The sequence below is a fragment of the Melospiza melodia genome, chromosome 11 (assembly GCF_035770615.1).
Source record: "Melospiza melodia melodia isolate bMelMel2 chromosome 11, bMelMel2.pri, whole genome shotgun sequence".
NCBI classification, from domain to species: domain Eukaryota; kingdom Metazoa; phylum Chordata; class Aves; order Passeriformes; family Passerellidae; genus Melospiza; species Melospiza melodia.
In genome coordinates this window covers 10,009,638-10,023,513 of record NC_086204.1, presented here as the reverse complement: position 1 = coordinate 10,023,513, position 13,876 = coordinate 10,009,638, and the positions used below count along the sequence as shown (strand labels likewise).

Below are 13,876 nucleotides of genomic sequence, written 5' to 3'. Positions count from 1 at the left end.
ACAACTTGAGATCTCCACTCAGGCAAATTTTCAAAATCCTCCATACTGTGGCCTCTCAATTTTCCCAACAGCTGCCATGTGCAAATTGTTTGGTGATCATCCTTTGTGCTCAGCTGAGCTAACAAAGCCTGCTCAGAGGCTCCTAGCCCAGCTTCTACAGGACTCTGGCAAAGCAGTTTGCAATGTTGCCAGATTCCCAGAATGGAAATTGATTTTTTGTGTCCCACTAGGGAGATGGGGAAGGGAATGACCAAAGCCATCTCATCCTCAAATCACAGCAAAGGTGGGTGAGAAAGCAAGCACAAAATTACTGGAGAATAAGAAAAGGATATGAAGCCAGGTGCTGTGAAAAGGGTGTGACATGGAAAGAGAAGATTCCCAAAGCACAGGGTGGAGCAAAGCTAAAGGGCAAAATGCAGAACCACCAACTAAGCACGGTGTCAAATGCAGGATCCCACAGAAACTGGGAATGCTAAAAAAAGGCCAGAAGCACTGTAGGAACTGGCTCCACTCCAGAAAGAGCAGGGACCAGGACTCCTGCTCACTCAATTTGCTGTGAAGTGTTCTGCCTGGGAACATCTGTGTGGAACATGATGGAAGCCTGCACTGTGCAATTGCACACAAAAATGAAATGGAAAATGAGACATAATTAGAGTAAAATTGTACAACACAGGTCATTAGGGTAAAAGTGTGCCATGTATTTCCATCCTGAGCAGCAGATCAGCCTTTCCAATGACAGACAAATGATTTTCTCAGATACCCAGTTTAAAAGCATCTGCAACACCCACATCCACATAATAGATGCTCAGTACACGTGAATAATCAAGTCCCTTGATGGTGTCCATGGAGTTCAATGGAGCAGGTATTCCCATGTCACACACCTCAATGACCCAGCCAGCCCTTCCCTGCCTGCAGAACAGCCCCAGGCCAGGCAGGGGCCCGGCAGAGGCTGCACAAGCTCGGCTGCTGGAGGGGGAGCTCATCCCACAGCCTGCCCCCGATCAGCCTCCCTCTCCTTCAGGGGTCAGTGTGTGGTCGGGAACTGTCACACTGACAGTGCAGATGGACAGACCTACTGGATCTTAACTCTGGGCAGACTCAACTACCGCTTTTACTCACGTAAAAACTGAATAAAATGCCATACAAGCCAGAACACTGAAGGGACAATATTAATGCAAGCATGATCTGTTAAGAGTTTGATAATTTTTAACAAATATGGCAACAAAAAGTAGTTCCAAGACTATAACAACATGGTTTTCATACGGCAATTATATAGCTAATTTCAAAAGAGGCAGGTGTATGTTTCCTATCTATGTTCTGGAGCAGAGCAAAAATTATTCTGAAATACCTCCAGCAGTCTGTGTTCATTTTAGGGCACACGTAAATTATTTTAAGGGAATAATACATCTCCAAGGACATTTTAATGGATTAAATGTCAGGAATGAAATACTGCATTTCAACTTAGCTAGGACCTTAAAGAATGAATATAAAGACAATTATTGAGAGGTCTGAAGAACACAATTGATTTCTTGCAATTTAAACTCTGAGGCACTTCATGCACTCAAACAGAATTTCTATTTCAAGTTTTCATTACATAAAACTATGAAGTATGTAAAGATATAATGCTGGCAATATTTTAAAGTTTATGAGAGAACTACAGAGTCTCTGATTTAAAAGGAAGTTGTGTTTTAGGACTGCATTTTAAGCACAGAATTTTATGCTCAATTACTGTGAAATAAATTGCCATTATGATCTACTTTCTTTTCCTAGTTCTTTTAGCAGTAGCTTGACGGTCCTATACAAAGCCAGAAATTCAATATCATGAAGAAATAAAAGGGCCAAATTCTAGCAAGAGCCCCATAAAGCAAGAAGTTATACATTTGGAAGGTGCTTTGCTGCAGGCAAATGGCTGCCAGCATTCCAAATCAAGCTGTGAGGCAACACACTGCAGATGTACCTGTGCTCAATACAGAAAATATTCTCACACAGACACACCACTAAAGTTACAATGGGATTCTGATCACTATAATGGCACTTGGATACTACTCTTACTTTTAAAAAAACGTATATCGTGTCTAATTTAACTTTCATACAGAAAAAGAAATATAAATCATTAATCGCAAAACATGCACAAAATTCTCATACCACCCTGTGTCAGAATGCACAGTGTATGTGTAGGTTGCCTTTATAAAACCTGTGACAGTTTTTAGAGCTATCTGTGCTGTTTAAAGAAAACATCCAAGACTGAAGGCAACAATAAATGGGAAGAATATGGTACCTGTGAGAAGTAATATGTTCAATTTTATGGATATTACCTGAACATCCATCTGTTTCTATCCATTTGGGACCATTGTCATCAACATGTGCGCTCTTAGAAAAAAAAATAATGCAATTCTCCAATAAAATATAGTTTTATAAATAGATTGCTTACCATCATAAACACTTACTGAGCAGGAAGAACTTTTTTTATAAAGCATTTTAGCTCAAAACCATCACCACCCTTTTGTATCATTACTGCTGTAAAGATGACAGCTTTCCAGTTATTGCACTGGTGGAGTTTCACAAGGTCTTCCTGGGATTTATGACATTGTGAGGGATGGCCCAGGTTACAGCAAGAGAACACCAGTAACAGATAAGGGTCACCCACACGACCCTCTGCCCTTCTGCTTGAGCTGACAATTGACAGTGAACTGCCCACTGCTTCTCCAAACTCCAGGCAAGTGGGTCATTCCTTCCAACTGGTTATCCCCAGGGAGGAGCAGGAGCTGGGGGAGGAAAGGCAGCAGCCCAGAGGCCCCGTGCTGGCTGCTGGATCAATGGGCAGTGTCAGCAGGCTCCCAGTTAATGATGCTGGAGCCAGCGCCAGCTTGCTCCGGGCCAGGCTTACCACAGGTACCCACACACAGGGCACGGGCTCTGGAAAAGCCAAGTAATTGCCTCATTTTGCAGTATGAGGAGGTTTTTGTTAAAGGCATACACCTTGCATTTTATGTTCCTGGGATCAGCCCTTAGACTGGAACAAAGAAAAGATGTTCACATTCACAACGGTGCCATGTGACAGCCAAGGGCAGCCAACAGCATCTGTGTGGCTGCAGATCCACTTACAAAGGTTTGCTACAAGGAAGAATGCTTCTTACAAAACACAGTGTTTTGTAAGCCTGGCTTATGTGTGTGAAAATGTATACAAATTTCACATTTATGGAACAATTTTTATTATCATTTTAAGGAGAGAAGTGTTTGACAAACACACAAAACCCACCAAAAAATAAAAACCAACAACAAAAAACACACCGCAGGAAAATACAACCACAAAACAGGGGAACCATTGTCCTGTTCTGTAATAAAAGGATGGAGCAGTTGAAGTCATCTCTGTATCCATGTATGCTCTGGAGTGGAACAAGTGAATTATGGAAATGGGATAACTGTACAAGGTTCTTCAAATTACTGACTCATTATTATTGGATCTTTCATGCAAACTACCTACAAAAACTCTCCCACTCGAGGCAGGAGTGTTCAGCCAGGCTCTGTTTCCGCCCCAAACATGCAGCCCAGACCTCTCAGCTAAAGGAGAAAGAACAAGGAGCCTTTCCTTTGAATTCAGCATCCTGCAACTGGAGGCCCCCATATTTCCAAAGCCCGTAACAGAGGCCTCAACAGTAACAACATTTTAGGATCCCTTTCTACCCTGCCAACTCAATAAAAGTTTTTAAGGTATTCCTCAGAAGGTTGTCTTATGCCTGTGTAGCAGTGCTGCTGCCTTTCAGCCATAGGCAGCAGCATTTTAACTGCTCACCCCAGACTCAAGCAAAATATTCATTTTCGGAGGTTGAAATCAGTGCAACTCCACTGTCTACACTTCTGGAAAACTCTTTCCCAGTAAGGAAAAGTACAGCAGGAACAATTTTACTCCTATTACATTACATTATACCGAAATCAGAATCTAAAATAATGACTTGTTCCAGAATGAGGAACAAAAATTATCATTGATAAAAACACATACTGAATTTAAAAGCAATTAAAAAGTTTAAAATGCACATCAGATTAGGTAATTACCTTCTCAAATATTCTCCCACAAGAATAAAATCTCTAAATCATCTACCACTCCTTTTATTTTTTTTAACCTTTGAACACTTTTTAAAAACGTGTTCAAAAAATAATTACACACATCCACCACCACCCTCCTGCCAGACTGGTAACTGTTAAATGATATTTTATAACATCAATAAATTAATCTTAATTTACCGAAATTTTTTCCTTAAAGAACTTGACAGATTTGAAACTGAATCTGTCATATTTTATATTTGCTCCCAAGAAGTTTGTTGTCAGAAGTTTCAAGTTCTTAATTAATACAGGGCAGAATTTACCAAAAAAAAAAAAAACCTATTGCTCTGAAATCTGACCCTGCTCCAGTCATTTTCCTCCTCAAACTTCAATTTTGATAAATCTCTCCAAGTAAGTTTCCATCAACACTTGAGTTTAAAGTGAGGTTCCCATAACCAGCAGTGATCTGACACCTGCTGGCTTCATCCTCTTCCATCCATCCATCCCAGTGCTTAGCTCCCTCCCCTGAGCAGGCTCCAGAAAAAGGAGCAGAGTTATCTTCAGGATCCCAACTTCCCTGCTTCACCATGGTGGGCACAACTGTGATCTGCCAGGAAACATTTAGCAGATTTGAAAGGTAACAATTGAGAAAATCCAGGCCATTAACAACAAGGAACATTTGTATCAAGTTTTACTGCCAAAAGTTTTATTTTACACTCGAGTTGCAAATGAATAGGTGTACACATCATACAGCAGAAGTACTACGTGAACATACTTGTTAGCAATAACAAATTTTCAGAAAATAAAACATCCTAAGTTCTCTCTTTGTCCCAATACCTGACTTACCTTTTTGCAATACAAAGAATATTTGAGGAGTGGCAGAACAACAAAGAATGGCCACAACACACGAGGCAAACAAGGTCTACAGCAAGGCACTGGAGCAGGCTGCCCACAGGAGCTGCTCACCCCTTGAGGATTTCTGGATCTTGCTGAAGCCTGAAGCCCTGCTCTGAACTCAGCACTGACTCAGCTCTCAGCAGGAAGCTGGACTAGAGACTTCTCTCAATGTCGATTCCAATCTGAATTATCATAAAATTTGATTCAAGTACAATCAGCAGCCAAACACCAACAAATCAGTGAATGCCTCCTGTTTTCCCCACTCCCAACAAATAACAACACTCATCTTTAATGAATCATCTTCACAACAGTCCAGCATGACTGAAATCAAAGGAACAAGCAGCAAATTAAGTCTACTGAAGACCAACACCACATTAAAAGGCCTTTGCATAATTTAAAATTCTTTCTGTAACAGCAAACAGAGATTTTTTTAATTGCTCTTTACACATTTGCAATTATCAGCCATATAACATTACCAAATATATTCCTAGTCATCTTCAACTGGGAGATCTCCTGTCCACACTGAGGAAGTTTCTATTGGCCCTTGATACACTGGCAGTGCCATATTCCCTGCAAGTGTCCCAGGGAAGCCACAAAAACAGGGACTAGGAGGTGGAAAGGAAGTAAGGAATCCTAGAACATGTTTTATCCTGGGGACCATTTTTCTTCCTGGCTGAGACCTCTATCTATTGCTAAGGTTTAAATGAAAAGCAAGTGAAATTATCAGGAAGGACTAAGTAACTTCCTATTTTTAATTCCATATGACAGAAAATTGCACTTAGACAAAAGAAGTAAGGGCAACACCCATCACTAAGGCAGCTGTAGAAGAACTAACTGCACAATGTGATACAGGCAGACAACAAGGAATAAATATAAAACCTGAAAAGTACTAGAAATTTTTTTTGTGCCAGCAAACAACTGATCCTCTAAATAAGATAATTACCCTGGTGTAAATAAAAAGTCAACAAATGTGTGTATACCCACACCAAATGTGACATTCAGCTGTATAATCCCTAGTTCCAAAACACCAAACTTCTCAGTTTTACAGAGATTTTCATTTCTCAATCTGTTCCAACTCTACAGTACTGAAATAAGATCAGATTTGTGGGATTCAGATCTCTTTAAAACACAAAACAAGTAGGAATTTGGTGGAGTTCCTTCTTCAGCACACAAAACAGTGAAAGACCAATGACAGTTTAGTCCTGTCAATTTTGTTACTTTGAAGGGAGAAAAGAAGCCAAAATGACACAGAGGTTAAATCAGTGAAGATAAAAGATAAGAAAGAACAGATAGTGAAGAGGGCTGGATTCTGATACATCTAACTCTGAGACATTTGATACGCAGGCATGGGAGAAGTGCCAGAGATAGAAAGGTTGTGGCCTTGGAAAACAGGCAAGTAAAATTGTCAGGGATGTTAGAAAATAGTCTAGAGGGAGTCAGAAATAAAAATTAGATCTTTGAATCTGAAAAGGTCTGAGGCTGGCTGGATCCTAAAGGAATAATCCAGAGATAGAACCATGGGAGAACCAGACTGGGGGGGGAGAAGCACTGAATTTTTGGGGCATTCAAATGAAGTGCAACATTAAAAAACCCAAAAACAAACTGGAGAGAAGGTGTTTAGGTACATGAAATCAGATGACAGGGAGAAAAAATGACAAAGTATTAAAAACCAGAAACAGTTAGGATGATGGTGCCACTCCCTTAAAGATAGATGAAAAGAGAAACTTAGTTGCTACTGAAGGAAGTAATTCAATGAAAGGAATGAAAGGCATAAAAGATACAGAAATAAAAGGGGCAAACTTGCAAAGTTAAGAAGCACAGAAGTTCAGCTCAAAAACAGATCCTGAGAATAAAAACAAATATGAAAAGGATCTTGTCATGCAACAAAATCAGGATTGAAGATTTTGTATAAAGAATGAATGGAGAATGAATATGAACAGCAGATCTCCACGCAAGCTCAACAAGAAAAAAAAAGGTGAGATAAAAGTGCTTTAAAAGTCCATTTGGGAAGGGCACTGAAGCAGGTAAGGCAAAGATGAGTCCAAAGCTGTGTTGTGCTGACACTCTTCAGATATTCAGAAAGGCTGGAATGGAAATTAAGAAATTACAAGAGAATACATCTAGAGGGAGGAATGGAGACAGGGCAGTGTGAGAAGCAGCCAAAGAAACCATGTACAGAGAAGCAGATAGAGAGAAAAATAAAGACCAGTGAGTAAAAAGAAGTGAGGCCAATGAAGGAAGGAGGCAGCAGTGAAGACGAAAGAGTCAAAAAGGTTAATAGACTGGAGATCCCAAAAGGAGTGAGTGACAGGGTAGAGGAGAGAGAAAGACAGACAAGCTGAAAGAGAGCAGGTAGTGATCAGAGAAACGGAATTTAGAAATGAGAGATAATAAAGTGAACAGTATTTAGCAAAGACAAGGTCATGGGAATGATTGAGGCAGTAAGAAAATCTATCTAAAACTAGAAATCACAGGCATTGGGCTGGAAAAACAGAATGAAGAACAAAGGATTAAAGTACTGATCAGGGGAAAGGAACTGGCCTTGCCCATGGGGAGGGATGAAATTTGAAAACACTGAAATGGGCTGAGTTTAGCAAACACACAAAGAAAGATGCAAACTAATGACCACTAGGAAAACTAGACAGAGGACTTCAAACCAGGAAGAGGGTAAGGCTGACAACAGGACTGATAAAGCAGAAGCCAGGGGTCACAGAACTTTAGTGGTGAATATGAATGGAAAATACTTTTTAAAAAGCATCAGAGAAGGGAATGGGAAAAAGTTTAAAAAACAACTCTAAACATCTATATTTGAGTAACATTCAGAAACCTAAGTAGCACCCCACCAAGCAGGGTCCACACCTCTATTTCCTTCCTTGCCAGACATATTTACTCACCCAGATCAAACCAGAGATCAGATATTAAAAAGGCCACTGCCAACACTGGCACTAGCTGCATAATTTGGAGAGATGGCTGGGTTGGGAAATTTTGACTGTTGAAGTAGATAAAGACTATTAAAAATTATGAAAAACCAGTGATTTGATCTCTGCCATCCAGCACCTTTATGTCTTCCCAAACAAGACCTCTTTTTCACTGGCTCTCCCTCACATCACCTCCTGCTCCTACAGCTCACATAGCCAATGCAGCATTCACCAACACTCCAACTCAGCTGCTAAGAGTCTCACCACACTGTGTAACAGCAAAGATAAGAGATTAAGCAGACAGATTGCTGCAGACAAACATCACTGCAATTTTGGGTCCCATTCAGAGTTATCTGAGAACCACTGGCATAAAAGTTCTTCTCCATTTCCAAGCCTCTGTCAAGAATTTCACTCTACAGCTTTCTTAATCATGAGCATGAATAAAACACCAGCCTTCTCAGACACTTCTAATACTGCATTTCATCTTCTGCTATACTGGCATGTTTTTAAAGTTTCTGCTCATTACAAAAAGACAACACACTTCTATTGCCTGCTCATACAATTGGGAGCTGGATCATTAGGAGTGCAACAAAACAGGGGAAAAAAATCCAAATTATTCCCTGCTACCAAACTAGTGACACACAGAGAGTACAAAAAGTGAGCTGGCACATCATTTCTATCTACCCTACTGATTACTGTTTATTCATGTGTGTAGATGTGGTTCACTCAAAATTACTGAAATTACATAAAAACCAGCTGAAATATAAACGAGAGTTCACAGGACAGGGCTGAGGCCATAACGGGAGCTCTTTGTTATTTTGTTGCTTTATCACATATTTCAGTATTGAAAATTATTTTAAATTTAGCTTAAAATTTTAGTTTAAAATTTTAGTTTAAAACACACAATATACTGGATGTCATATTTTTAGATAATCTTTTAACAAATAATACAAAAATGAATTTTTTTTAGTGTACTATCTTTTGTTACAGTCAAGAAATCTCACCTAGAATCAGCTACTGGAAGCAGTAAGTTGTCGACACGATAGGCAGCATCAACTGTAACATACATATATATCTCTAAAAAAGAAAAGTTTGAAAAAATATCATAGAAACACTATAATTTTTACATTACATTTAATATCTGTATGTTTTATTTCTATTGGACTATTGCACAGCAGGGGAGCTTTTGAGACAAAGGGATTTTATGCAATATCATTCAAAGCACAAAAAGTTCACTCCTGACACAAGTTAATACTGGAGCATTATTGAAATAAAAGGAGGAGCTGGTCAGACATTTTGGGTAGAAATGTAACATTTTTTCTTTAAAGAAAATAAACACATAATGCCATAGCTTAAAATAAATAGTGCCAAATGTTATCATCAACGTATGCAAGATAGGATGGTGGCTTAGTAAAGAAAATATTTTATAAGCACATAGCATACATTGGAGTGCTATAACAAGACTTATCATTTTCATGTTACCAGGTATTTTACTTTAGGGAGAGATTCTACAGTCCTCACTTATATAAGCAGTTCTATTAACTCACATTGGCTTTTTAATTACAGAGTTTGGTACCAAAGTCAGGTGCACCATTCATTTCACAGATTTTAAGTCAGGAACAAGTATTTCTTTTCCTCAGCACAATATTTAATCATAAATACTAAAAAAACTCCACATTGCAAAAAAAATGTAAATGCTTAATTATGCACATTTGCTAACTCTTAACTCATTATTCTTTTACTCAACATATCCTTCCAGGGGAGGGATACCTATCAGCAGTTTCTGGCAGGAACAGTTCAATACTTTATGCATAATATTAGATACAAACAGCTTGCATTGCATTTGGGGGCTTTTCGGTGATTTTTAAATTTTCTAGCACATTTCAGAAAAAAAAATATATTTGAGTACTTGTGCATATTAAGAACTAATTCTGTGCGTCAAGCAAATATTGTGCTGCCTTTTTCAATACAAAGCATTTTGTTCTATGACATGTGAAACATTGTTACAGATTATAATCATCATGTTTTAAATTATATAACCATTTAATAAATGAAAACAAATCTAGAGGTTGCTAAACAAGAACCAAAATTTCTCAACTACTTCTTTCCAACAAACTGTTCCACTGAAGTTCTATAAGGTAAGCACGCAAAACTGAGAAATAAAACTACAGTTTCATACAATTCATTCTGCAAAACCTGGAACCAAAAATTTAAAAAATATGTATTAAGATAAGCTGGTGATCTGGCACATACCATCTAAAAACGCCTCCCTTTTTTTTTTTTTTTTTTTTTTACAAACACAATTTTCATAGTATTTGTAGTTTTAAAAAATACAGAACCAAAAACAACCCTGACCCTCCCTTGAACACAAACTCCACAAATGTTTTTTTATTATTTGAGCATTATATCAAATAAAAATTACAGCTGCATAGAGAAACAAACTGGCAAAAAAAAAAACAAACTGAGAATGCAGGGATGTGACGGCATCTAGAACCTACGTATGTATGTACATACTTCTGCTTTTATTTGAACTTTTTACCCACATAAAGAAAAAAACCTGACACTAACAGCTCCCTCGTTGCTATCACTGATAATAATTACCTTTTGACAGTCCTGTAAAAAAAAAGTTCAGTCTTGAAACTCAAGGAATTTCATTTCACTCTCCATTTTTACCACATTTAAAAACAAGACACATTCCTTCCTTAACAATGAAAATATTATATAAGCATACCCCAAAAGGCACTAAGGTCTAACAAAAATATTCAGCATTTCCTTTTAAACTAATAAAGTATCTGTAAAATAGTTTGCATATATAATTATTTTCCAAATTAAGGCAACTTTCTCTTAAACATAAAAGCTATAATCTACTTCTGCTAAATATAAAAACTAAGTCTCAGGATATAGTATACAAAGATCATATATTTATGCAGAATACATTTTGTGTTATACTAGAATATTATATCTTTGCCAAAACATTTCAGTATTTAGAAAAAAAATTTGAAATTTAAATATACTGTAAGGTCACTCAAATTATTTTAGACACAAAAATCTACAAACAGTGACATATACACAAACAGCTGGGAAGTTGTAACTTAAAGATCACATCTTTTAATCAGACCTGCTCAAAGGACAGCCACAAAAGAACCCTATTGGCTACAAGAAGCATCTGCATGTTTTTAAGACTGAACTATGCAGACTCCCATTGCCCCAGGGCAGTGCTGCACAAGTCTATTGAAAACGACCTGATTGCTGAATCAACACCTTAAATTTTCCCAGAAAACCTCCAACAAATGTTTTGTGTATTAAGAGAGACTAACAAAACAAAAGGGGACGTTACAAAAATTTCAGCATGACAGTTTTTCCTGAAATTATTTTTCCATTGCATTTGGCAAGCAGAGAACTAATTCTATTCCTTGTCTACTCTTACAGCAGGAACTGCAAACTACAATTCAATATAAAATACAATAAGCTCCTGTAATAATTATGTTCCTCTTGGAACAAAGATTAAAATAAAGTTAACTGTGCTGATTCATACTTTCCATAAATTACTAAAAAGGTGAGAGATTCAGACATTTTGCTTCTCGATAATAAGCCTAATATCTGTATCATGTGCAAAAGTGCAACTGTGTTTTAGAACTGAGGCCCAACTGAATACAATTTTGTTATTACAGAAGGTATACTTGAACCCACTAACATGGAAACAGCGGTTCACAGCATCTTAAAATTACACTTTACATATTTAAACCTGTCGTACGACCGCAAGTTAGTAAAAAATACAAAACCCAGAAATGAACAGAAAACAACAAAGCTTGTATATAAATTGGTTTACAATTCAAAGCACAACAGTAAGCTTCAAATAATTACATTAGTGTAAGACACACGGGGAGGTGGGATGATTTATTGCAAGCTCTTGGTTCTGGCTGCTCCTTGTGGGGCTCGCAGGCAGTTCAGCTGCTGGCGGTGTGTGCGTGCATGCGCTTCGCCACATCGTACACGTAGGTGATGTCTGGGCGCTTCTCCGGATCCGGGTTGATGCACATATTCACTAATTGTCGCAGCTACGAGAGGAGAGAACATGACAGGAGCGTTGGCCTTCTTACAAGCAGGATTTGTGCATTATCAAATTCAAATTAAGAGAAGTGGCAACAATGAGGCAAACGGCGATTCTGCACAAGCACATGGGCAGCGCTCCCTCTCTGCTCACACGCTGCCTTACGCAACGCACTCCCCTGATTTCTGCATTTTGCACTGCTGGCCAGAAAAACTGATGAGCAAACTGAAGTTCTAATCCTTTCAACATACAACTTTAGACATGCATTTAGTCCAATCCCACGTAATTTACAGGAAATTCCCCGTGTTTCTGGAGGGCTGTGCCTGCAAAGCCCAGAAGACTGAAAGGACTCACAGAGCGAAGGTAAACGAGGGCTGCTTTGCTCATTCAGTCCCCATACAGGAGTTAGCCAGCAATAAATGGCATTTCTGTCTGACAGGGCCCAACAAACAAAAGGCAGTGGTGCTCCATCTAACACACAGTTAACCCCCAGAACCTTCTGCTGCCAGGAGCTACCAATACACACACACTCAATTCAGCTACTGAACAAATTAAACCCACTGAGGGCTACCTGTTACAAGGACTCCACCCTTGAGGAAATATCTGAACATAAAACTGGAAGCTGAGAAAGTATTTTGGGCAAGTACCATATTACGCTGGCCCTGTTACTCCACTTGGCCCCTGCTGATGACATGATACTGCAATAAATAAGCTTTGGGCCACATCCTGATATGCATCCTTAGGATTAGATTGTTTATAGTGTTCTTTACATAAAGAAGCACAGAATTAACAAATATTCACAAAAGCCTCTATCTGAGAATAAACAAATCACTATGACCAGAAAATCCCATGTTTCCAGAAGCACTATAACCTTTTGGGTATTTTTAACAGACATACTGAGCATAGGCAACCCAAAAGAGCTTCCACAGCACCTCCATACTTTGCATTCCCTTCACAAACTGTCAGGACATTTGCAGGCTTTTCTCCCTCCACTGATATGCCTAAAAACTTATGACATTAGAACTTAATATATTGTATGGATAACCTTGTGATAGGGCATCTATTTCAAATTGTGTGCATCTCCTAAGCATTTTGCAATGTGGAACAAACCTCTTTCATACTGACTTACTAAAATGTTCACAGTGCTTTGCAATAACATTTTAACCAACTCTAAAGATTTTCCTTTATGCTTTTAAGTAGCTTTGCCAAATCCTCCTGGACCTCCTTAAAACATTGGGGAGGGAGGGGGAGGAGGAGACTCCAATTGTGATCCAGACTTCTATGACAATATATGAAATTTAGTTTGGTATCCCAGCCAGTACTACTAGGTAGGATTATTGCAAAAAATCTGTAATTATTGCAACTAACACTAAGTGACCTCATCACCCTCATTATTCAAAAGTAACATAGGCTGTCTCTTTAAACCTGCCATTGGAGAGTTTCCTTCCTGCTTTTTAGAAAAAGAACAAGAAGGATTTTAAATTATAATTATACTCCTTTCGCTTTTCTGAAGATTAATTTAAATGCACAGAATTCCTGAAGTTAAGGAAGAAGCACTGCCTTCCACTCTATAAAGCTTTGTCCATTAGCCCTTGCAGATAAACTGTACATAATGTACAGATTTTTTGTATTCAGCAGTATAAAATCTATGTCATTAGACATCCCATTCTTTAGCAAGAAGAGCTTAATATTTAAAAATGAGCTAGTTCTGAAGATAGTGGTCAGATTACCAGATTGAAAAGAAATGTATTAAATCAAAATAATCTGTAACATACTTGTGATTTGCATTTTAAATACATTTTTGCATTTTAAATACATTAAGCATATTCTGACTAATGGAGTTATAAAAGCCATCATATTGCTTCTGGCAGTCAATAAATAAAATACAATGCCAGTGGCAATAAAAACTATTAGCTGCAATAACTCCCAAACATTTGAAGAACAGAATGCTGGAAATCATTAGCTACTG

General features: G+C 38.2%; 1 protein-coding gene across 4 annotated transcripts in view; it reads right to left on the bottom strand.

Annotated features, from left to right (window-relative positions):
- Positions 1–4,719: 4,719 nt before the first annotated feature.
- Positions 4,720–13,876, bottom strand: part of NEK7 (NIMA related kinase 7) — a 66,926-nt gene continuing 57,769 nt past the window's right edge. For all 4 annotated transcript variants that reach the window (XR_010028965.1, XM_063165538.1, XM_063165539.1 and 1 more), the window contains one exon: positions 4,720–11,914. Coding sequence is in view for 3 of the 4 variants with exons in the window: in XM_063165538.1 (XP_063021608.1) it covers positions 11,804–11,914 (111 nt within the window). In the remaining variant the exon portion in view is untranslated. The remainder of the gene's footprint in view (positions 11,915–13,876) is intronic.